This window comes from Mixophyes fleayi, chromosome 2, assembly GCF_038048845.1.
Source record: "Mixophyes fleayi isolate aMixFle1 chromosome 2, aMixFle1.hap1, whole genome shotgun sequence".
NCBI classification, from domain to species: Eukaryota; Metazoa; Chordata; class Amphibia; order Anura; family Limnodynastidae; genus Mixophyes; species Mixophyes fleayi.
In genome coordinates, this window is record NC_134403.1 from 10,649,060 (window position 1) to 10,673,538 (window position 24,479).

Sequence of the window (24,479 nt, forward strand, 5' to 3'; positions counted from 1 at the left end):
AGGTGGCACAGGGAGGGGGGTAGATGAGAAGGACAGGGCAGAAGTTGGCACAGGAAGGTAGATGAGAGGGACAGGGTAGAAGGTGGCATAGGGGGGGGTAGATGAGAAGGACAGGGTGGAAGGTGGCACAGGGGGGGTAGATGAGAGAGACAGGGGAGAAGGTGGCACAGGGGAATAGATGAGAGGGACTGGGGAGAAGGTGGTACAGGGGGGTAGATGAGAGGGACGGAGGAGAAGGTGGCACAGGGGGGTAGATGAGAGGGACAGGGGAGAAGGTGGCACAGGGGGGTAGATGAGAGGGACTGTGGAGAAAGTGGCACAGGGTGCTAGATGAGAGGGACTGTGGAGAAAGTGGCACAGGGTGCTAGATGAGAGGGACAGGGCGGAAGGTGGCATGGGGGTAGATGAGAGAGACAGGGGAGAAGGTGGCACAGGGGGGTAGATGAGAGGGACAGGGCGGAAGGTGGCACAGGGGGTAGATGAGATGGACAGGGTAATAGGTGGCACAGGGGGTGAGATGAGAGGGACAGGGCGGAAGGTGGCACGGGGGTAGATGAGAGAGACAGGGGAGAAGGTGGCACAGGGGGGAGATTAGAGGGACTGGGGAGAAGAAGGCACAGGGGGGTAGATGAGAGGGACTGGGGAGAAGGTGGCACAGGGTGTAGATGAGAGGGACAGGGTAATAGGTGGCACAGGGGGTGAGATGAGAGGGACAGGGCGGAAGGTGGCACGGGGGTAGATGAGAGAGACAGGGGAGAAGGTGGCACAGGGGGGAGATTAGAGGGACTGGGGAGAAGGAGGCACAGGGGGGTAGATGAGAGGGACTGGGGAGAAGGTGGCACAGGGCGGTAGATGAGAGGGACAGGGGAGAAGGTGGCACAGGAGGGTAGATGAGAGGGACAGGGCAGAAGGTGGCACGGGGGTAGATAAGATGGACAGGGGAGAAGGTGGCACAGGGAGGGGGGGTAGATGAGAAGTACAAGGCAGAAGTTGGCACAGGGGGGTAGATGAGAGGGACAGGGTAGAAGGTGGCACAGGGGGGTATATGAGAGGGACAGGGCAGAAGGTGGCACAGGGGGTAGATGAGAGAGACAGGGGAGACGGTGGCACAGGGGGGTAGATGAGAGGGACTGGGGAGAAGGTAATACAGGGGGTAGATGAGAGGGACTGGGGAGAAGGTGGCACAGGAGGGTAGATGAGAGGGACAGGGGAGAAGGTGGCACAGGGAGGTAGATGAGAGGGACTGTGGAGAAGGTGGCTCAGGGAGCTAGATGAGAGGGGCAGGGCAGAAGGTGGCACGGGGGTAGATGAGAGAGACAGGGGAGAAGGTGGCACAGGGGGGTAGATGAGAGGGACAGGGCGGAAGGTGGCACGGGGGTAGATGAGAGGGACAGGGTAGAAGGTGGCACAGGGGGTTAGATGAGAGGGACAGGGCAGAAGGTGGCACAGGGAGGTAAATGAGAGGGACAGGGGAGAAGGTGGCACAGGGGGTAGATGAGAGACACTGGGGAGAAGGTGGCACATGGGGGTAGATGAGAGGATCAGGGAAGAAGGTGGCACAGGGGGGAGATTAGAGGGACTGGGGAGAAGGAGGCACAGGGGGGTAGATGAGAGGGACTGGGGAGAAGGTGGCACAGGGCGGTAGATGAGAGGGACAGGGGAGAAGGTGGCACAGGGGGGTAGATGAGAGGGACAGGGCAGAAGGTGGCACGGGGGTAGATAAGATGGACAGGGGAGAAGGTGGCACAGGGAGGGGGGGTAGATGAGAAGTACAGGGCAGAAGTTGGCACAGGGGGGTAGATGAGAGGGACAGGGTAGAAGGTGGCACAGGGGGGTATATGAGAGGGACAGGGCAGAAGGTGGCACAGGGGGGTAGATGAGAGAGACAGGGGAGAAGGTGGCACAGGGGGGTAGATGAGAGGGACTGGGGAGAAGGTAATACAGGGGGTAGATGAGAGGGACTGGGGAGAAGGTGGCACAGGAGGGTAGATGAGAGGGACAGGGGAGAAGGTGGCACAGGGAGGTAGATGAGAGGGACTGTGGAGAAGGTGGCTGAGGGAGCTAGATGAGAGGGGCAGGGCAGAAGGTGGCACGGGGGTAGATGAGAGAGACAGGGGAGAAGGAGGCACAGGGGGGTAGATGAGAGGGACAGGGCAGAAGATGGCACATGGGGGTAGATGAGAGGATCAGGGAAGAAGGTGGCATGGGGGTAGTTGAGAGAGACAGGGGAGAGGGTGACACAGGGGGGTAGATAAGAGGGACAGGGCGGTAGGTGGCACAGGGGGGTAGATGAGAGGGACTGGGGAGAAGGTGGCACAGGGGGGGTAGATGAGAGGGATCGGGAGAAGGTGGCCCAGGGAGGGGGGATAGATGAGAGGGACAGGGCGGAAGATGGCAGAGGGGTAGATGAGAGAGACATGGGAGAAGGTGGCACAGAGGGGTAGATGAGAGGGACAGGGCGGAAGGTGGCACAGGGGGGTAGATGAGAAGGACTGGGGAGAAGGTGGCACAGGGGGTAGATGAGAGGGACTGGGGAGAAGGTGGCACAGGGGGGTAGATGAGAGGGACAGAGCAGAAGGTGGCACGGGGGTAGATGAGAGGGACTGGGGAAAAGATGGCACAGGGGGGTAGATGAGAGTGACAGGGTGGAAGGTGGCACGGGGGTAGATGAGAGAGACTGGGGAGAAGGTGGCACAGGGCGGTAGATGAGAGGGACAGGGGAGAAGGTGACACAGGGGGGTAGATGAGAGGGACAGGGGAGATGGTGGCATAAGGGGGTTGATGAGAGGGACTGGGGAGAAGGTGGCAAACAGGGGGGGTAGATGAGAGGGACACGGTGGAAGGTGGCACGGTGTAGATGAGAGGGAAAAGGCGGAAGGTGGCACAGGGGGGTAGATGAGAGGGACAAGGCGGAAGGTGGCACAGGGGGGTAGATGAGAGAGACGGGGAGAAGGTGGCACAGGTTAGTAGATGAGAGGGACAGGGCGGAAGGTGGCACAGGGGGGTAGATGAGAGGGACTGGGGAAAAGGTGGCACAGGGGGGTAGATGAGAGTGACAGGGTGGAAGGTGGCACGGGGGTAGATGAGAGAGACTGGGGAGATGGTGGCACATGGCGGTAGATGAGAGGGACAGGGGAGAAGGTGACACAGGGGGGTAGATGAGAGGGACAGGGGAGATGGTGGCATAAGGGGGTTGATGAGAGGGACTGGGGAGAAGGTGGCAAACAGGGGGGTAGATGAGAGGGACACGGTGGAAGGTGGCACGGTGTAGATGAGAGGGAAAAGGCGGAAGGTGGCACTGGGGGGTAGATGAGAGGGACAAGGCGGAAGGTGGCACAGGGGGGTAGATGAGAGAGACGGGGAGAAGGTGGCACAGGTTAGTAGATGAGAGGGACAGGGCGGAAGGTGGCACAGGGGGGTAGATGAGAGGGACTGGGGAAAAGGTGGCACAGGGGGGTAGATGAGAGTGACAGGGTGGAAGGTGTCACAGGGCGGTAGATGAGAGGGACAGGGGAGAAGGTGACACAGGGGGGTAGATGAGAATGACTGGGGAAAAGGTGGCACAGGAGGGTAGATGAGAGGGACAGGGTGGAAGGTGGCACAGGGGGGTAGATAAGAGAGACAGGGGAGAGAGTGCCACAGGGCGGTAGATGAGAGGGACTGGGGAGAAGGTGGCACAGAGCGGTAGATGAGAGGGACAGGGGAGAAGGTGACACAGGGGGGTAGATGAGAGGGACTGGGGAAAAGGTAGCACAGGGGGGTAGATGAGAGGGACAGGGTGGAAGGTGGCACGGGGGTAGATGAGAGAGACGGGGTGGAAGGTGGCACAGGGGGTAGATGAGAGGGACTGGGGAGAAGGTGGCACAGGGAGGTAGATGAGAGGGACAGGGCAGAAGGTGGCACAGGGGGGTAGATGAGAGGGACTGGGGCGAGGGTGGCACAGGGGGGTAGATGAGAGGGACAGGGCGGAAGGTGGTACAGGGGGTTAGATGAGAGAGACAGGGGAGAAGGTGGCACAGAGTGGTAGATGAGAGGGACAGGGCGGAAGGTGGCACCGGGGGTTAGATGAGAGAGACAGGGGAGAACGCGGCACAGGGGGGTAGATGAGATGGACAGGGGAGAAGGTGACACGGGGGGTAGATGAGAGGGACAGGGGAGATGGTGGCATAAGGGGGTTGATGAGAGGGACTGGGGAGAAGGTGGCAAACAGGGGGGGTAGATGAGAGGGACACGGTGGAAGGTGGCACGGTGTAGATGAGAGGGAAAAGGCGGAAGGTGGCACAGGGGGGTAGATGAGAGGGACAAGGCGGAAGGTGGCACAGGGGGGTAGATGAGAGAGATGGGGAGAAGGTGGCACAGGTTAGTAGATGAGAGGGACAGGGCGGAAGGTGGCACAGGGGGGTAGATAAGAGAGACAGGGGAGAGAGTGCCACAGGGGGGTAGATGAGAGGGAGTGGGGAGAAGGTGGCACAGGGCGGTAGATGAGAGGGACAGGGCGGAAGGTGGCACAGGGGGGTAGATAAGAGAGACAGGGGAGAGAGTGCCACAGGGGGGTAGATGAGAGGGACTGGGGAGAAGGTGGCACAGGGCGGTAGATGAGAGGGACAGGGGAGAAGGTAGCACAGGGGGGTAGATGAGAGGGACAGGGTGGAAGGTGGCACGGGGGTAGATGAGAGAGACGGGGTGGAAGGTGGCACAGGGGGTAGATGAGAGGGACTGGGGAGAAGGTGGCACAGGGGGGTAGATGAGAGGGACTGGGGAGAAGGTGGCACAGGGCGGTAGATGAGAGGGACAGGGGAGAAGGTGACACAGGGGGGTAGATGAGAGGGACAGGGTAGAAGGTGGCACAGGGGGGTAGATGAGAGGGACTGGGGAGAAGGTGGCACAGAGCGGTAGATGAGAGGGACAGGGGAGAAGGTGACACAGGGGGGTAGATGAGAGGGACTGGGGAAAAGGTAGCACAGGGGGGTAGATGAGAGGGACAGGGTGGAAGGTGGCACAGAGGGGTAGATGAGAGGGACAGGGCGGAAGGTGGCACAGGGGGGTAGATGAGAGAGACGGGGTGGAAGGTGGCACAGGGGGTAGATGAGAGGGACTGGGGAGAAGGTGGCACAGGGAGGTAGATGAGAGGGACAGGGCAGAAGGTGGCACAGGGGGGTAGATGAGAGGGACTGGGGCGAGGGTGGCACAGGGGGGTAGATGAGAGGGACAGGGCGGAAGGTGGTACAGGGGGTTAGATGAGAGAGACAGGGGAGAAGGTGGCACAGAGTGGTAGATGAGAGGGACAGGGCGGAAGGTGGCACCGGGGGTTAGATGAGAGAGACAGGGGAGAACCCGGCACAGGGGGGTAGATGAGATGGACAGGGGAGAAGGTGACACGGGGGGTAGATGAGAGGGACAGGGGAGATGGTGGCATAAGGGGGTTGATGAGAGGGACTGGGGAGAAGGTGGCAAACAGGGGGGGTAGATGAGAGGGACACGGTGGAAGGTGGCACGGTGTAGATGAGAGGGAAAAGGCGGAAGGTGGCACAGGGGGGTAGATGAGAGGGACAAGGCGGAAGGTGGCACAGGGGGGTAGATGAGAGAGATGGGGAGAAGGTGGCACAGGTTAGTAGATGAGAGGGACAGGGCGGAAGGTGGCACAGGGGGGTAGATAAGAGAGACAGGGGAGAGAGTGCCACAGGGGGGTAGATGAGAGGGACTGGGGAGAAGGTGGCACAGGGCGGTAGATGAGAGGGACAGGGGAGAAGGTGACACAGGGGGGTAGATGAGAATGACTGGGGAAAAGGTGGCACAGGGGGGTAGATGAGAGGGACAGGTTGGAAGGTGGCACAGGGGGGTAGATAAGAGAGACAGGGGAGAGAGTGCCACAGGGGGGTAGATGAGAGGGACTGGGGAGAAGGTGGCACAGGGCGGTAGATGAGAGGGACAGGGGAGAAGGTGACACAGGGGGGTAGATGAGAGGGACAGGGTAGAAGGTGGCACAGGGGGTTAGATGAGAGGGACAGGGCGGAAGGTGGCACAGGGAGGTAAATGAGAGGGACAGGGGAGAAGGTGGCACAGGGGGTAGATGAGAGACACTGGGGAGAAGGTGGCACATGGGGGTAGATGAGAGGATCAGGGAAGAAGGTGGCACAGTGGGGAGATTAGAGAGACTGGGGAGAAGGAGGCACAGGGGGGTAGATGAGAGGGGCAGGGCAGAAGGTGGCACGGGGGTAGATGAGAGAGACAGGGGAGAAGGTGGCACAGGGGGGTAGATGAGAGGGACAGGGCGGAAGGTGGCACGGGGGTAGATGAGAGGGACAGGGTAGAAGGTGGCACAGGGGGTTAGATGAGAGGGACAGGGCGGAAGGTGGCACAGGGAGGTAAATGAGAGGGACAGGGGAGAAGGTGGCACAGGGGGTAGATGAGAGACACTGGGGAGAAGGTGGCACATGGGGGTAGATGAGAGGATCAGGGAAGAAGGTGGCACAGGGGGGAGATTAGAGGGACTGGGGAGAAGGAGGCACAGGGGGGTAGATGAGAGGGACTGGGGAGAAGGTGGCACAGGGCGGTAGATGAGAGGGACAGGGGAGAAGGTGGCACAGGGGGGTAGATGAGAGGGACAGGGCAGAAGGTGGCACGGGGGTAGATAAGATGGACAGGGGAGAAGGTGGCACAGGGAGGGGGGGTAGATGAGAAGTACAGGGCAGAAGTTGGCACAGGGGGGTAGATGAGAGGGACAGGGTAGAAGGTGGCACAGTGGGGTAGATGAGAGGGACAGGGCAGAAGGTGGCACAGGGGGGTAGATGAGAGAGACAGGGGAGAAGGTGGCACAGGGTGGTAGATGAGAGGGACTGGGGAGAAGGTAATACAGGGGGTAGATGAGAGGGACTGGGGAGAAGGTGGCACAGGAGGGTAGATGAGAGGGACAGGGGAGAAGGTGGCACAGGGAGGTAGATGAGAGGGACTGTGGAGAAGGTGGCTGAGGGAGCTAGATGAGAGGGGCAGGGCAGAAGGTGGCACGGGGGTAGATGAGAGAGACAGGGGAGAAGGTGGCACAGGGGGGTAGATGAGAGGGACAGGGCAGAAGATGGCACATGGGGGTAGATGAGAGGATCAGGGAAGAAGGTGGCATGGGGGTAGTTGAGAGAGACAGGGGAGAGGGTGACACAGGGGGGTAGATAAGAGGGATAGGGCGGTAGGTGGCACAGGGGGGTAGATGAGAGGGACTGGGGAGAAGGTGGCACAGGGGGGGTAGATGAGAGGGATCGGGAGAAGGTGGCCCAGGGAGGGGGGATAGATGAGAGGGACAGGGCGGAAGATGGCAGAGGGGTAGATGAGAGAGACATGGGAGAAGGTGGCACAGAGGGGTAGATGAGAGGGACAGGGCGGAAGGTGGCACAGGGGGGTAGATGAGAAGGACTGGGGAGAAGGTGGCACAGGGGGTAGATGAGAGGGACTGGGGAGAAGGTGGCACAGGGGGGTAGATGAGAGGGACAGAGCAGAAGGTGGCACGGGGGTAGATGAGAGGGACTGGGGAAAAGATGGCACAGGGGGGTAGATGAGAGTGACAGGGTGAAAGGTGGCACGGGGGTAGATGAGAGAGACTGGGGAGAAGGTGGCACAGGGCGGTAGATGAGAGGGACAGGGGAGAAGGTGACACAGGGGGGTAGATGAGAGGGACAGGGGAGATGGTGGCATAAGGGGGTTGATGAGAGGGACTGGGGAGAAGGTGGCAAACAGGGGGGGTAGATGAGAGGGACACGGTGGAAGGTGGCACGGTGTAGATGAGAGGGAAAAGGCGGAAGGTGGCACAGGGGGGTAGATGAGAGGGACAAGGCGGAAGGTGGCACAGGGGGGTAGATGAGAGAGACGGGGAGAAGGTGGCACAGGTTAGTAGATGAGAGGGACAGGGCGGAAGGTGGCACAGGGGGGTAGATGAGAGGGACTGGGGAAAAGGTGGCACAGGGGGGTAGATGAGAGTGACAGGGTGGAAGGTGGCACGGGGGTAGATGAGAGAGACTGGGGAGATGGTGGCACAGGGCGGTAGATGAGAGGGACAGGGGAGAAGGTGACACAGGGGGGTAGATGAGAGGGACTGGGGAGACGGTAATACAGGGGGTAGATGAGAGGGACTGGGGAGAAGGTGACACAGGAGGGTAGATGAGAGGGACAGGGGAGAAGGTGGCACAGGGAGGTAGATGAGAGGGACTGTGGAGAAGGTGGCTGAGGGAGCTAGATGAGAGGGGCAGGGCAGAAGGTGGCACGGGGGTAGATGAGAGAGACAGGGGAGAAGGTGGCACAGGGGGGTAGATGAGAGGGACAGGGCAGAAGATGGCACATGGGGGTAGATGAGAGGATCAGGGAAGAAGGTGGCATGGGGGTAGTTGAGAGAGACAGGGGAGAGGGTGACACAGGGGGGTAGATAAGAGGGACAGGGCGGTAGGTGGCACAGGGGGGTAGATGAGAGGGACTGGGGAGAAGGTGGCACAGGGGGGGTAGATGAGAGGGATCGGGAGAAGGTGGCCCAGGGAGGGGGGATAGATGAGAGGGACAGGGCGGAAGATGGCAGAGGGGTAGATGAGAGAGACATGGGAGAAGGTGGCACAGAGGGGTAGATGAGAGGGACAGGGCGGAAGGTGGCACAGGGGGGTAGATGAGAAGGACTGGGGAGAAGGTGGCACAGGGGGTAGATGAGAGGGACTGGGGAGAAGGTGGCACAGGGGGGTAGATGAGAGGGACAGAGCAGAAGGTGGCACGGGGGTAGATGAGAGGGACTGGGGAAAAGATGGCACAGGGGGGTAGATGAGAGTGACAGGGTGGAAGGTGGCACGGGGGTAGATGAGAGAGATTGGGGAGAAGGTGGCACAGGGCGGTAGATGAGAGGGACAGGGGAGAAGGTGACACAGGGGGGTAGATGAGAGGGACAGGGGAGATGGTGGCATAAGGGGGTTGATGAGAGGGACTGGGGAGAAGGTGGCAAACAGGGGGGGTAGATGAGAGGGACACGGTGGAAGGTGGCACGGTGTAGATGAGAGGGAAAAGGCGGAAGGTGGCACAGGGGGGTAGATGAGAGGGACAAGGCGGAAGGTGGCACAGGGGGGTAGATGAGAGAGACGGGGAGAAGGTGGCACAGGTTAGTAGATGAGAGGGACAGGGCGGAAGGTGGCACAGGGGGGTAGATGAGAGGGACTGGGGAAAAGGTGGCACAGGGGGGTAGATGAGAGTGACAGGGTGGAAGGTGGCACGGGGGTAGATGAGAGAGACTGGGGAGATGGTGGCACAGGGCGGTAGATGAGAGGGACAGGGGAGAAGGTGACACAGGGGGGTAGATGAGAGGGACAGGGGAGATGGTGGCATAAGGGGGTTGATGAGAGGGACTGGGGAGAAGGTGGCAAACAGGGGGGTAGATGAGAGGGACACGGTGGAAGGTGGCACGGTGTAGATGAGAGGGAAAAGGCGGAAGGTGGCACAGGGGGGTAGATGAGAGGGACAAGGCGGAAGGTGGCACAGGGGGGTAGATGAGAGAGACGGGGAGAAGGTGGCACAGGTTAGTAGATGAGAGGGACAGGGCGGAAGGTGGCACAGGGGGGTAGATGAGAGGGACTGGGGAAAAGGTGGCACAGGGGGGTAGATGAGAGTGACAGGGTGGAAGGTGGCACAGGGCGGTAGATGAGAGGGACAGGGGAGAAGGTGACACAGGGGGGTAGATGAGAATGACTGGGGAAAAGGTGGCACAGGAGGGTAGATGAGAGGGACAGGGTGGAAGGTGGCACAGGGGGGTAGATAAGAGAGACAGGGGAGAGAGTGCCACAGGGGGGTAGATGAGAGGGACTGGGGAGAAGGTGGCACAGGGCGGTAGATGAGAGGGACAGGGGAGAAGGTGACACAGGGGGGTAGATGAGAGGGACTGGGGAAAAGGTAGCACAGTGGGGTAGATGAGAGGGACAGGGTGGAAGGTGGCACGGGGGTAGATGAGAGAGACGGGGTGGAAGGTGGCACAGGTGGGTAGATGAGAGGGACAGGGCGGAAGGTGGCACAGGGGGGTAGATGAGAGAGACGGGGAGAAGGTTGCACAGGTTAGTAGATGAGAGGGACAGGGCGGAAGGTGGCACAGGGGGGTAGATGAGAGGGACTGGGGAAAAGGTGGCACAGGGGGGTAGATGAGAGTGACAGGGTGGAAGGTGGCACGGGGGTAGATGAGAGAGACTGGGGAGATGGTGGCACAGGGCGGTAGATGAGAGGGACAGGGGAGAAGGTGACACAGGGGGGTAGATGAGAGGGACAGGGGAGATGGTGGCATAAGGGGGTTGATGAGAGGGACTGGGGAGAAGGTGGCAAACAGGGGGGTAGATGAGAGGGACACGGTGGAAGGTGGCACGGTGTAGATGAGAGGGAAAAGGCGGAAGGTGGCACAGGGGGGTAGATGAGAGGGACAAGGCGGAAGGTGGCACAGGGGGGTAGATGAGAGAGACGGGGAGAAGGTGGCACAGGTTAGTAGATGAGAGGGACAGGGCGGAAGGTGGCACAGGGGGGTAGATGAGAGGGACTGGGGAAAAGGTGGCACAGGGGGGTAGATGAGAGTGACAGGGTGGAAGGTGGCACAGGGCGGTAGATGAGAGGGACAGGGGAGAAGGTGACACAGGGGGGTAGATGAGAATGACTGGGGAAAAGGTGGCACAGGAGGGTAGATGAGAGGGACAGGGTGGAAGGTGGCACAGGGGGGTAGATAAGAGAGACAGGGGAGAGAGTGCCACAGGGGGGTAGATGAGAGGGACTGGGGAGAAGGTGGCACAGGGCGGTAGATGAGAGGGACAGGGGAGAAGGTGACACAGGGGGGTAGATGAGAGGGACTGGGGAAAAGGTAGCACAGGGGGGTAGATGAGAGGGACAGGGTGGAAGGTGGCACGGGGGTAGATGAGAGAGACGGGGTGGAAGGTGGCACAGGTGGGTAGATGAGAGGGACAGGGCGGAAGGTGGCACAGGGGGTAGATGAGAGGGACTGGGGAGAAGGTGGCACAGGGAGGTAGATGAGAGGGACAGGGCAGAAGGTGGCACAGGGGGGTAGATGAGAGGGACTGGGGCGAAGGTGGCACAGGGGGGTAGATGAGAGGGACAGGGCGGAAGGTGGTACAGGGGGTTAGATGAGAGAGACAGGGGAGAAGGTGGCACAGAGTGGTAGATGAGAGGGACAGGGCGGAAGGTGGCACCGGGGGTTAGATGAGAGAGACAGGTGAGAACGCGGCACAGGGGGGTAGATGAGATGGACAGGGGAGAAGGTGACACGGTGGGTAGATGAGAGGGACAGGGGAGATGGTGGCATAAGGGGGTTGATGAGAGGGACTGGGGAGAAGGTGGCACGGTGTAGATGAGAGGGAAAAGGCGGAAGGTGGCACAGGGGGGTAGATGAGAGGGACAAGGCGGAAGGTGGCACAGGGGGGTAGATGAGAGAGATGGGGAGAAGGTGGCACAGGTTAGTAGATGAGAGGGACAGGGCGGAAGGTGGCACAGGGGGGTAGATAAGAGAGACAGGGGAGAGAGTGCCACAGGGGGGTAGATGAGAGGGACTGGGGAGAAGGTGGCACAGGGCGGTAGATGAGAGGGACAGGGGAGAAGGTGACACAGTGGGGTAGATGAGAATGACTGGGGAAAAGGTGGCACAGGGGGGTAGATGAGAGGGACAGGTTGGAAGGTGGCACAGGGGGGTAGATAAGAGAGACAGGGGAGAGAGTGCCACAGGGGGGTAGATGAGAGGGACTGGGGAGAAGGTGGCACAGGGCGGTAGATGAGAGGGACAGGGGAGAAGGTGACACAGGGGGGTAGATGAGAGGGACTGGGGAAAAGGTAGCACAGGGGGGTAGATGAGAGGGACAGGGTGGAAGGTGGCACGGGGGTAGATGAGAGAGACGGGGAGAAGGTGGCACAGGTGGGTAGATGAGAGGGACAGGGCGGAAGGTGGCACAGGGGGTAGATGAGAGGGACTGGGGAGAAGGTGGCACAGGGAGGTAGATGAGAGGGACAGGGCAGAAGGTGGCACAGGGGGGTAGATGAGAGGGACTGGGGCGAAGGTGGCACAGGGGGGTAGATGAGAGGGACAGGGCGGAAGGTGGTACAGGGGGTTAGATGAGAGAAACAGGGGAGAAGGTGGCACAGAGTGGTAGATGAGAGGGACAGGGCGGAAGGTGGCACCGGGGGTTAGATGAGAGAGACAGGGGAGAACGCGGCACAGGGGGGTAGATGAGATGGACAGGGCAGAAGGTGGCACATAGGGGTAGATGAGAAAGACAGGGGAGAAGGTGGCACAGGGGGGTAGATGAGAGGGACAGGGCGGAAGGTGGCACAGTGGGGTAGATGAGAGAGACAGAGCAGAAGGTGGCACAGGGGGTTAGATGAGAGGGACAGGGGAGACGGTGGCATAAGGGGGTTGATGAGAGGGACTGGGGAGAAGGTGGCACACAGGGGGGGGAGATGAGAGGGACACGGTGGAAGGTGGCACGGGGTAGATGAGAGGGAAAAGGCGGAAGGTGGCACAGGGGGGTAGATGAGAGGGACAAGGCGGAAGGTGGCACAGGGGGGTAGATGAGAGGGACTGGGGAAAAGGTGGCACAGGGGGGTAGATGAGAAGGACAGGGAGAAGTTAACACAGGGAGGGGGTCGGTAGATGAGAGGGACAGGGCGGAAGGTGGCACGGGGGTAGATGAGAGAGACAGGGGAGAAGGTGGCACAGGGTGGTAGATGAGAGGGACAGGGCGGAAGATGGCACAGGGGGGTAGATGAGAGGGACAGGGCAGAAGGTGGCACAGGGGGGTAGATGAGAGGGACTGGGGAAAAGTTGGCACAGGGCGGTAGATGAGAAGGACGGGGAGAAGTTGGCACAGGGAGGGGGTCGGTAGATGAGAGGGACAGGGCGGAAGGTGGCACGGGGTAAGATGAGAGAGACAAGGGAGAAGGTGGCACAGGGTGGTAGATGAGAGGGACAGGGTGGAAGGTGGCACAGGGGGGTAGATGAGAGGGACAGGGCGGAAGGTGGCACAGGGGGGTAGATGAGAGAGTTTTTGCTCCTAGACACCCTATTTCCTAATTTTTAAAAAAAATATTTTAATTACAGTATGACACTTACCTATTTTTCTTCCCTCCTGGATGGTCAGCACAGCAGTCAGCAGTAGATGCAATGGCCGCTCCTCACCTTCTTCTCAGAGGCCGGGTGGAGCGGAGCACAGCATGCTGGGAGGGGAGGGAGCGGGTCCTGCAATTAACTTTGTACACGCTGTCTGTCAGTCACAGACAGTGTGATCATTGTTTTTCAATGTGCCGCAGTGTCTCTCACTACAGACTGACATCTCTGACAGACACTGCCGGGACATTGAAACAGCCACCGGCCGCCGCAAAACAATGAAGAAAATCTATTGTAGACTTTTTTCATTTAAAAAAAACTTGTCTGCGGCGCCCTCCAGGTCCCAGCGCCCTAGGCAGCTGCCTAATGCTGCCTAATGGAAGCCCGGGCCTGCTCGCTCTCTATCTTCCTTGCATCACAATCTACCTCACACAATCTGCTAATTCAACGGTCTACTTTATGCAAATTCTTTTTTTTATGGACATCAATTATAGCCAATCAGTGCAATATATTTTATTTGTAATGATACTAGTTCAGGTCCTCCCATGTGTTGTGCTACAATGTCAATTTCAGCCAGAAGATAAAAAACATCACAAAGAGGACGGGAAGATATGAGGTAGAGTGAGCCAAACTTGTGAGAGTTAACAATGTGGGATTTGAGAAAGGTTGGGGTGAGTCTGATTGTGTTCGGCAGAGAGTTTCAAATGTGGGGAGCAGCCTGGGCAAAGTCTTGAAAGTGGTAATGTGAGGTGGTGATAGGTGATGAGGAGAGGCAAAGGTCATTGACAGAATATAGTGGGCAAGTAGGGAGTATTTCTTTTCAAGGTTGGAGATATAGGAGAGGGTGGCATAAAAGAGGAGAGTGATAGCAAGTTGAATTGTATTCTGGAGGGAATGGGGAGCCAATGGAGGTTTTTGCAGAGAGGTACAAGGGAAGAGGAACACTGGGAGGAGAGAATTAGTGGAGCCAACGCATTCAGAACAGATTTCAGGATAAACAGACATTTTTCAGGCCAACCAAAGATTGCAATAATCAATCCTTGGCAGCCATCAGCACGTGGAATGTGTGTAAAGACCAAAAGTGAGGGCTGCAGAGGAGGTATAGTCAAAAGGTCAGATCCAGGGTTCAGTGAGGTTGAAGGCGCAAGAGAGTCATGGATATGAGCAAGCTTGTTACAGACAGATCTGGCATTCCATAGTGCACAGGTAAAGGGGAGGGACGTAAGAGGAGGGATGGGTATAAAGTTTTAGGGGTTGGAGGAGCAAGGAAAGGGAGGGGGATTATTTTGGGAGGTGGACTGACGATGGATGCAGGGACAGTTCCAGCAGCTGGGTTGGCAGGTGAGATGGTGGGTAATGGCAGTGATTGGGAGGGCAAATTGGAGGAATCAACAGTAGAAGGTTGGTTATTAATGGGGTTACAGGTTGAATGCAGAGACGAGAATATGTGGCATAGGGGAGGGGAGAACGGCATGGTGGGAGTAAGGAGTTTTAGGGTGGGAATATTATGGAAACTGATAGGGGAAATAGTGAAAGTCTCACGAAGGAAGGGGGGAACAAAGAGGAAATGAGACAAGGGGTAAGGTAGGATGTTATAGGAGGGATAGGAGAGAGAGTACCCAAAGTGGGTAAATGGTGATGGTAGGAAGATGGTAGTACTATTGGATACTAGGCGTGAGGGAAAAGAGGTGATGGAGAGGGTAGGAAATGTTGGGGTAGCAGAAAAGAGATAGTTGGAAGGTACATGTAGATGATGTCTGGAGTAAAGCTAAGGGAAAGCAGAGGACAGGTCACTTATGGAGGTAACTGTGGGGTATAATGCTAGATGGCAGTTAAACAGAAAGCAGAAAAATAATGAAATGAAGGCAACATTGCTAGATAGGTAGGAAGCTAAAGAGGAGTGAGTGGAAAGTAAATGGTATATAGGATAACTGGAGGGAAGGCAGCTTGTGTGTTGAAACAAGAAATGTAGAAATGCTGAAGGGTTGCGTGGGTAAAGGTGAACAGGAAACAGTGTGGATAATCAGTCCTTGGAGTGTTTTACAGAGATGCAGGAGCAGTGGAATGATGGAGTTCAGCAGCATAGACAGGTCAGCTAACTGGAGTGTTGATGCTGGATTAGTTAAAGATGCAGGATGCTATAGCTGGTAAAATTAGGAGGTCAAGGTAAGTTGAGGGCCTTGTTGTGACAGAGAAGCAGCGAAAACATTGATGACAGGAAACTTAGGTCCTAAAATGGCAAAAACGTGGTTCAGGACTATTCAATATGTTCTAGGAGCTGTAGGGAAGCTTCTACTGGGTGGACATAGTACCAGGTTGCCTATCAAATTAAAAGAGGGCAGCCTCTCCACTGCAGACTTTGTGAGAGGAGCTGTCAGAGGCAATGATGGTGATCATAGAAGGACACGGGATTCTTGCAGGTATGAAAGAACTTAGATGGGCCTTCCGATAAAGTTACTGACCCTGGATGGTGTAGGTGTACCACTTATATGAAATTGATTTAAACCTGATATGAATAATTAAATGTGGAGGAAACTGGCCTATAACTTTCTCTACATTATCAGGAAATCATTCAGGAGTTGCTGACAGGCCATCACAATTTTTCTATGAAAGTCCCTCACACATTGTACCTTACTGACTCTATAAAGACAAGTCTTTTAAATCTATGTTTGACTTCCTTACCCATTTATATTGCTAACTAGAAAAAATGGTTATATGAATATAATATTGCCATTATGATTGAAATGTGTGTGCTCCCAATATTTACAACACTTTGTGAGAGTCAATCCCATTTAATGACCACCAAGTATTATATGCCCCTTTTTTTCAACCCATACTTCCCAATCCTGTATATAACTTAAACAATTCTTTTAGTAATTCTATATTAGTTGAATCATTGAATTGTCTTATTTTGTACTGGACAGTAAAACCAATGGGCTCTGATATTTTAATATTTTACATAATTTCCTTTTACCTGCTCTGTACTGCAGGATTTTTCTAGACACATGACGTCCGAATTCGAAAACAGTCTGAGCCAATACTGGGCTAAAGCCGCTACCAGCAGCCCCTCCTCCTTCTGTAATCCCAATCCAGATCTCTCCCCTCTGTTCTGCATTCTGCTTCTTACCTTGTTCATGACAAGATACCCCACCGTCTAGATGACCATTTCTCATATCTTCTATTCAGATGTTAAAGACGTTCTGCTTATTATCAAGTAGGAAAGTTCCAGAAAATAAATCTGATTTTTTTTTGCCATTCTCTGGAATTTACAGTCTTTGAATAGAATTGGAAAGATGACTGGTTTTTCTGCTGTATATCTTGGTTTACGTAAAGACTGAGAACACCTTTGGCTAAATTCCACCAGCAAAATATGCTAAATGTTGCGGCCGTGTGTAGGGTAGGGTATGTAATGTAGTGTTCGTTAAACCAATTTCAAGAGACAAAGTATAGTGATACGCTATAGATTAGCCTATGACTCCTCTCTCACTGCCACCCCTTCCCATAGGCTGCCATTGGTTCATTCACAATGGAATTAGACTCAGTAAGAAGCCTCTGCTTCCTGTTTCTCCTGGGAGTAGTATGGCTTAGTGAAGAAGCTCTTTATTAAGTGCAACTCAACTATGTGTGCAACAATGTAGAGTCATGGAAACATTGGGGCAGTCAATAGCAATAGCATCAGATGGCTGTACTTTAGATCAGCTCTGTACCCCACGTGCCTTTAAATCATTTTTTCTCCTTAAATAATTATTTATTACAAGGATACTACTATAACTCATCGATGTTGCTTCTTCCACTTGAACTGCTGTTTTCATATCTGCTGCTGAAAGCAAATCTTGCCTTGAGCCAGGCACCAGGGGATCTTACACTAGAGGTGTGAGAGGAAGAAGCAGTGCAGCGCTGCTGAGCTACAGTGGTGTCCATAAAATTAACTATTTTCTATTCTTTCAAGAAAGTAATTTCTGCTTAGTAGGCATTTAGAAAGTTACATAAAAAGTTCTTGTAAATAATTTTCAGCATATCGACATTTTCATCTCAAGCTACTTCGGCCTTCTGGCAATAACAGAAGCATGGCTCACGAAATCAGACACTGCCTCATTTGCAGCCCTTTTTCACAGTGGTCTCCACTTCACGCCCACCTCCATTCCTTGGGAGGTGGGGTTGGAGCCTTTCTTACTCCACACAACATATTCTAAGGTCTCCCATCTGTTCATTCACTCAAGTACATGCCTTCTCTCTGCACATTGCTGTAATCTAACATCTCCCTGGAACACATTAACAATTTCTTGAAAATTTCTCTGCTGGCTCAATCATTTCTTGTCCTTTGACTTCCCACCTTGGGTGGTTTCAGCATCCCTATCGATTATCCACATTCTTTTTGTGCCTTCAAAGTACTCTCTCTAACCTCCTCTCTTGGCCTCTCCCAGTGGACTGATTCTTTTATTAATTGGAATGGCCACTGCCTTGATCTTTTAATCTCTATACTATGCTCAATTTCTGATTTCTGAAGTGCTACTTTCCCCCTCTTGGATTATCATTTGCTCACCTGTAAGCTCTCCTTCATTACTGTAACCTCTTTGCACTCACACTCTATCAAGCCTCCTTATTCCCCCAGAATTCTCAGTTCTACAAATAGTCAACAACTTTCCATGGCTCTGCAAACTCTCTCCCCAATTTCTACATTCTCATCTCCTAACTTGGCAGTACCACATCTTAATCACACACTAGCAACAGCCCTTGATCAAGTGGTTCCAGCTACTTCCAGCTAATCTAAGATATGTCTACTAATATACATTTAACACCTCCTTAAATTCCTGGTTAAAGGAGCTTTCTCAGACTGCACCCACTCAGCAGAATGTCTTCCTTCATACAACAAGACTTTCTCCATCCTCCAAACCTTCGAGCATTTCCTGAAAACTCACCTCTTCAGGCAGCTTATCAAATTCCCAAAACTTCCTCTTTCCTCACTAGGCTACTCTATGTGATTACCACCACTGGTCTATTCGACTACTCCCCCCACGTGATTACGTCCCTTCTACACAGTTCACACAAAACTTACATGTGTTCTCTTTCTACACTCAAACCACAAAACCAACATTGCTGTGTGACTGGATCATATAGCCCCCATATGCACTTTTCCCATTACAATCTGGCTAGACCTATTTGCAGCATGTGCATTATACGACAGCCGGCAGCCTACTACCTGTAAAACTGCCATCTGTTGCTCTCAATTTTGGTAATGGGCAGGGAGTATGATTCTGTGCTGATCTGGGAGCAGAAGATGCCGCCTCCCCAATCCATTCAAGGTAATAAGTAGAGGATGGGGCATCAGAGGAAGGGGGCTGCCGAGGATACCCTGGATGTCTGCTCTTACCCTGCTTAACCTCACGCATCCTACTCCTATTTTCCTACAGACTCTAATCTTTTGAGCAGTGCCCTCTCTTTATAATAATAATAATAAACATGACCTTATGCTGGATACAATCGTGTGTCCTCGAGAGTCTTATGATCCTTCTTTAATACGTCTAAAACTGATCTTCTAGGCTGACTCAACTGCCATGAAATCTTTGTGACTCATTTGCATTTGTTTATTTTAACATATAAATCTAATTTATTTTTGGGATTACAAATACGATCACTGTTTAATTTCTCTTAATGACCAGGCACTGACAGGTGTATTCCAGCTTCTGTAATATAATTGTTCTGATGTAAAAATCAATAGTGTCACATTTGTTGTCTTTGCCAATTGCAATCCTCACCTTGTAATGTCTTCAGAGCCTTCCAGCAAAAGGATAAATTACATTTCTGCTTGTTATGGAGAGATCTGATGAGTGGGAATAAACCCAACCTGTCAGATGCCACAGGCCCGTCTATATGAGGCACAGGGGGTTTAGATGAATAATGATGACATAATAAAGGAAGATATAACCATCTTTGAGGTTTGTCTCTGTGCATCCCAAAAACAGGTTCAGAGCTACATCACTGCCTGGTATAAAAGACCCTTCCTCTTTATATCACACACACATTCTATGGTCCTCATTCCATTGTTGATTGATTACACTGCCCACCATTGTTCTCCCCAGATATAGACTCAGCTGATTTTTTAACCTGCAGCTTCTTATTGGAATTAAGCATCAATTTTATTTCTGAATTTTGAGTTTAATAAATGAATTTTCAGACTTTAATGCCTCCGAGATGTCCGATTCCTGCTATAAATTCCACCAACACTGGCATCAAGTCCATAATGCATTTATTTCAGATGTCAGGCAAGTGGTTCCCTTATAATCCTGACATTGCATAATTGTAAAATTAATCCACCTTCCTCTTATATTATGGCCACTTAAAGATATTCAATCACAGACGATCTTGTCAATGTCAAAGTTAGTGTTCTTTTTAGTTCATTCAACCATATGAAATGTAAAATTGAATCTTCATTTTCATGATGAAATGTGAGTTCTTAGCTTTAGCTTCACTAATGATCCTCTCAAATTGACTTTCTGAGTATGCAAAAGTCCCAACGTGTTCCAGGAGTCGTCTCTGAATCTCTGATAATATGAGTAGAGGAGGAGAAATGTTTTAATGGTGCAATGGTTCATGTTCTTCACTTACACCTCTAAGCTCAGGTTGTGATCATCACATAAATGCAGGTTTTAAATTAGGGACACGAGCTTCCCCCATTTCTTGGGTTGACTCAACATATGGGTGAGGCCGTGTGGGTGGAACGCAGTCCAAGGAAATCAGTAATTAAGTTACCGTGAGCTTTTCAGTCACTGTTCCATTAAACATTTTCTTTTTATGGTGTAAACTTAATCTAACATTAGCTGATGACTATTAGTAATTTACACATTTATTGCTGATCATATCAAGGATATAAAATGCTATTTTTGTATTTAGCTAATATAGTGGATATGGGAAGCCCATCTTCTAGTTATGTATCTCCATTACAAGGTTTGTTTTGCAGAGTGTAAAAAACTAGTGTACAAAATATAGTTTTAAAGAATAAATACAAATCACACCAAATAGTGGAGAGCATTTATAGAAATCAGTGTTGAGGAATAAGTCAGATGTACTAGGAAGTGCCATCTATAACTGAGCCGCACTGTTAGGACTGTGTTCTGAACACTTTGTGGTAGTTTCTCTGTTCCACTAGAGCTGCTGCTGTTTGAGAATTTGTGTACTTTACCTGTGAGGGATTAAATCTCATCCTCTTGCTACCTGATTACTTGCACCTGTTTCCTTGGTATTATAGTCTTGCAGGTAGGCATCATGCAGGGGGTAAATGCAGGTAGGCATTGTGCAGGGGGCATATGCAGGTAGGCATCGTGCATCCCTCTCCTCTGGAATCTTCCCCTCTTCTTTTAAACATGCTCTTGTCTCCCCATAATCAAGAAACCGTCCCTTGATCCCGCCTCTCTCTCTAATTACCACCCTATTTCGCTTCTTCCTTTTGCCTCCAAACTCATTGAACGGGTTGTCTACAACAGTCTCACCTCCTTTCTCTCTTCTCACTCACTCCTTGACTCGCTCCAATCCGTTTTTCGCCCCCTCCCATGAAACTGCCCTCACTAAGGTCACTAATGACCTCCTCCTCGCTAAATCCAGAAGACACTATTCACTTCTTATCCTTCTTGACCTCTCTTCTGCCTTCGATACCATTGACCACACACTCCTTTTGCAAACTCTCAATTCTATAGGCCTCTGTAACACTGCCCTCTCCTGGTTTTCCTCTTACCTCACCAACCACTCCTTCTCAATCTCTACACATGACTCCACATCCCCTCCTCTTCCCTTACCTGTTGGTATTCCTTAAGCTTCCGTTCTTGGCCCCCTGCTTTTCTCCCTCTACACCTCCTCCCTAGGTGTCCTCATCCACTCTTTTGGCCTCCAGTACCACCTCTATGCTGATGATACCCAAATTTATCTTTCATCCCCTGACCTCTCCCCTTCCCTTCTGTCTCATGTCTCCTGTTGTCTCTCGGCCATCTCATCTTGGATGTCCCATCACTTCCTTTAACTCAATATCTCCAAGACTGAACTTATCGTCTTCCCCCCTTCCAGGACTCTCCCACCTCCCCCTCTCTATTTCTGTTAATAACACTACCCTTGTCTCTGTCCCTCAAGTCCGATGCCTTGGGGTCATCCTTGATTCCTCCCTTTCCTTCAAGCCTCACATTCTGTCCCTCTCAAAATCCTGCTACTTCCACCTTCGAAATATATTCAAGATACGCCCCTTTCCCACCACAGAAGCTCCGAAAATCCTTGTTAACTCACTTGTAATGACTTCTGTAACCTCCTTCTCTCTACCCTACATGACTCTCACCTTGACCCTCTTAAATCTATCACTCTCAAAATCCTGCTACTTCCACATTCGGAAATGAAAACCCTTGTTCACTCGCTTGTAATCTCTCGCCTTGACTACTGTAACCTCCTTCTTTGTGGCCTACCTGATTCTCGCCTTAACCCTCTTAAGTCTATCCTCAGTGCTGCTGCCTATCTCATTTTTCTTTCCCGCCACTCTACCTCTGCTTTCTCCCTCCAACAGTCACTACATTGGCTCCCCATGGTCTACAGAACTAAATTTAAACTCCTCACCCTCATCTTTAAATCTCTTAATCAATCCTCCCCTCCCTACATCTCCAATCTCATCTCTACCTACACTCCTAGCCGCCCCCTCCGCTCTGCCTGTGACTGCCGCTTCACTACTTCACTGATCAACTCCTCTCACTCCCGTCTCCAGGACTGCTCCCCAGCTGTGGAACGATCTTCCACATTCCATCAGGGTAGCATCTACTCTCAAAGGCTTCAAGCGTGCTTGACTCATTTCTTTATTAAAGTCTATTAGTCCTCCTCCTAACTCCCTTGTCCCGGCTCTCTCCCCCAGTTAGTACCGCCCTATTTGTGTCTCCCCCTTTCCTTTAGGATGTAAGCTCTCAGGAGCAGGGCCCTCTTTCCTTGTGTGCTGCTTCTATTATTCCATCACCCTCTGTACCTCTTTACCTGCTTCCCTAGCCCTGTTTTCTTAAGCTTCGGCCTACTTCTCGCTGATTACTACCATCATTTTCACTCATTGTCCCAGTAATAATTTGATTTGCATTACCATGTTACCTGTGTCTGTGTATATATTTTTATTCTTCTTTTGTTCTTTCTGTGTCATGTTGTGTCATGTACGGCGCTGCGGCCCCTTTGTGGCGCCTTATAAATTTAAGATAATAATAATAATAATAATAATGCATTCTGCGTCCAGCAATCTGTTCTGTCTGTCTGCATACGGCAAGTACCGTATCAACAGAGCCTACTTATTCCAGTACTTGAATATGAGCAGACGTGTGTGCAAATTTCATCCCATTTAAAAAAAATGCAAAATTATCTGGATGAATTAGCCTGATTGTCTCTCAGGTATTTATATCGTGTCTCTCAGGTATGTATATCATATCTCTCAGGTACGTATATCATATCTCTCAGGTACGTATATCATATCTCTCAGGTATGTATATCATATCTCTCAGGTACGTATATCATATCTCTCAGGTACGTATATCATATCTCTCAGGTACGTATATCATATCTCTCAGGTATGTATATCATATCTCTCAGGTACGTATATCATATCTCTCAGGTACGTATATCATATCTCTCAGGTATGTATATCATATCTCTCAGGTATGTATATCATATCTCTCAGGTATGTATATCATATCTCTCAGGTATGTATATCATATCTCTCAGGTACGTATATATCACTTCTCTCAGGTATGTATATCATATCTCTCAGGTACGTATATATCACTTCTCTCAGGTATGTATATCATATCTCTCAGGTACGTATATATCACTTCTCTCAGGTATGTATATCATATCTCTCAGGTATGTATATCATATCTCTCAGGTATGTATATCATATCTCTCAGGTATGTATATCATATCTCTCAGGTATGTATATCATATCTCTCAGGTACGTATATCATATCTCTCAGGTACGTATATCATATCTCTCAGGTACGTATATCATATCTCTCAGGTACGTATATCATATCTCTCAGGTATGTATATCATATCTCTCAGGTACGTATATCATATCTCTCAGGTATGTATATCATATCTCTCAGGTACGTATATCATATCTCTCAGGTACGTATATCATATCTCTCAGGTACGTATATCATATCTCTCAGGTACGTATATCTCTTCTCTCGGGCATGTACTGTATATCTTGTCAGTTATGCACTTTCAGTACGGGATTTTCTCCTTTTTGGGTGTCCAGACTGAGCTTAGAGTCAGCAGGAGTAAAACATATTTAGCAGTAAAAGAATGATCCTCTTGGAGCTCTGAGGTTTAGTCTGATGAGAGTGACACCGAGTTTCTACCATCCAGTCATGGTCACTGACCTGACATGAAGGGGAATCAGCCGCGAGAGGCAGAGTTATCCGAGTGTGTGAAGCCTCTGACAGTGAATTCATCACAATTCCCTGAGGACCCTCACCTGTTATTCCCCATCACAGGCTGGATTCAGGAGCTGAGTTTTGCAGACACAGTAAATACTTTCCTAATGGTTGATTGTTACTGGTGCGTCTAATTGGCTGTTAACAAGATCATTCTAATTATAGCACAGCCTAAATATAAATCCCCGCTGGGCTACAGGGTAATATAAATGTTTACATGCTCTAAAAAGACTGAGAGGAAGTTGATTGGCACCGAGGAATCAATTAAAAATGAAAAAAGAAACCTGTATATAATATGTAAAAAAATGAGAAATATATGTGATGAATAGAGAGCAATGCCAAGAGAATACTCCATCACATGCACCTATATGTACAATATCCCTTCACAAGATTGCATTTCTCAGTAATGTTTGGATTAAAGATTGTTCTATTTAATGTCTTCTAAATTGTTATGTTTTTTTATATGAGTGTGAAGTTTTTTCAGTTACTTTTCCATTTGAATTGTATTTACGTTTTTGTAGACTCTCCATACAGTCTGGAGTCGGTATAGACAAGTGATTGGATTTAGAAATCAGATCTGTGACTTGGCTATAATTAAAACGTGGTTTATTTGAATATATAATCTTCTCAGCATATACAGTTTTTGCAGACACTGATGAAAACACTAATGCACTTAGCTATGTAGGGAGTTGTATGTGCACCAACCACAGTGTCCATGTAAGATGAGAAAAGGATTGTTCCTTCTCCAGCTCTATCTGTATATTTTTATTCACAACTTCCAATCACGTTCTCTCTGCTCACCACCTGTTCCTCTGCACCACCTTTCCCGTCCTCACCCTAATTGCACCTTTGTATACACCTGATCCTACCTATTACTCACACATATTCCACTACCTCATATCTATTAGATTCTCCTGCCCCAGCACCTCAGCATTAACAACAACACT

At 51.7% G+C, this 24,479-nt stretch overlaps 1 protein-coding gene across 1 annotated transcript in view; it reads left to right on the plus strand.

Annotated features, from left to right (window-relative positions):
- Positions 1-22,513: 22,513 nt before the first annotated feature.
- LOC142140563 (olfactory receptor 56A4-like) overlaps positions 22,514-24,479 on the plus strand; it is an 82,851-nt gene continuing 80,885 nt past the window's right edge. Inside the window, exons 1-7 of the mRNA XM_075198273.1 lie at positions 22,514-22,533; positions 22,578-22,599; positions 22,688-22,709; positions 22,798-22,819; positions 22,980-23,001; positions 23,090-23,111; positions 23,200-23,265. Coding sequence (XP_075054374.1) covers positions 22,514-22,533; positions 22,578-22,599; positions 22,688-22,709; positions 22,798-22,819; positions 22,980-23,001; positions 23,090-23,111; positions 23,200-23,265 — 196 coding nt within the window. The remainder of the gene's footprint in view (positions 22,534-22,577; positions 22,600-22,687; positions 22,710-22,797; positions 22,820-22,979; positions 23,002-23,089; positions 23,112-23,199; positions 23,266-24,479) is intronic.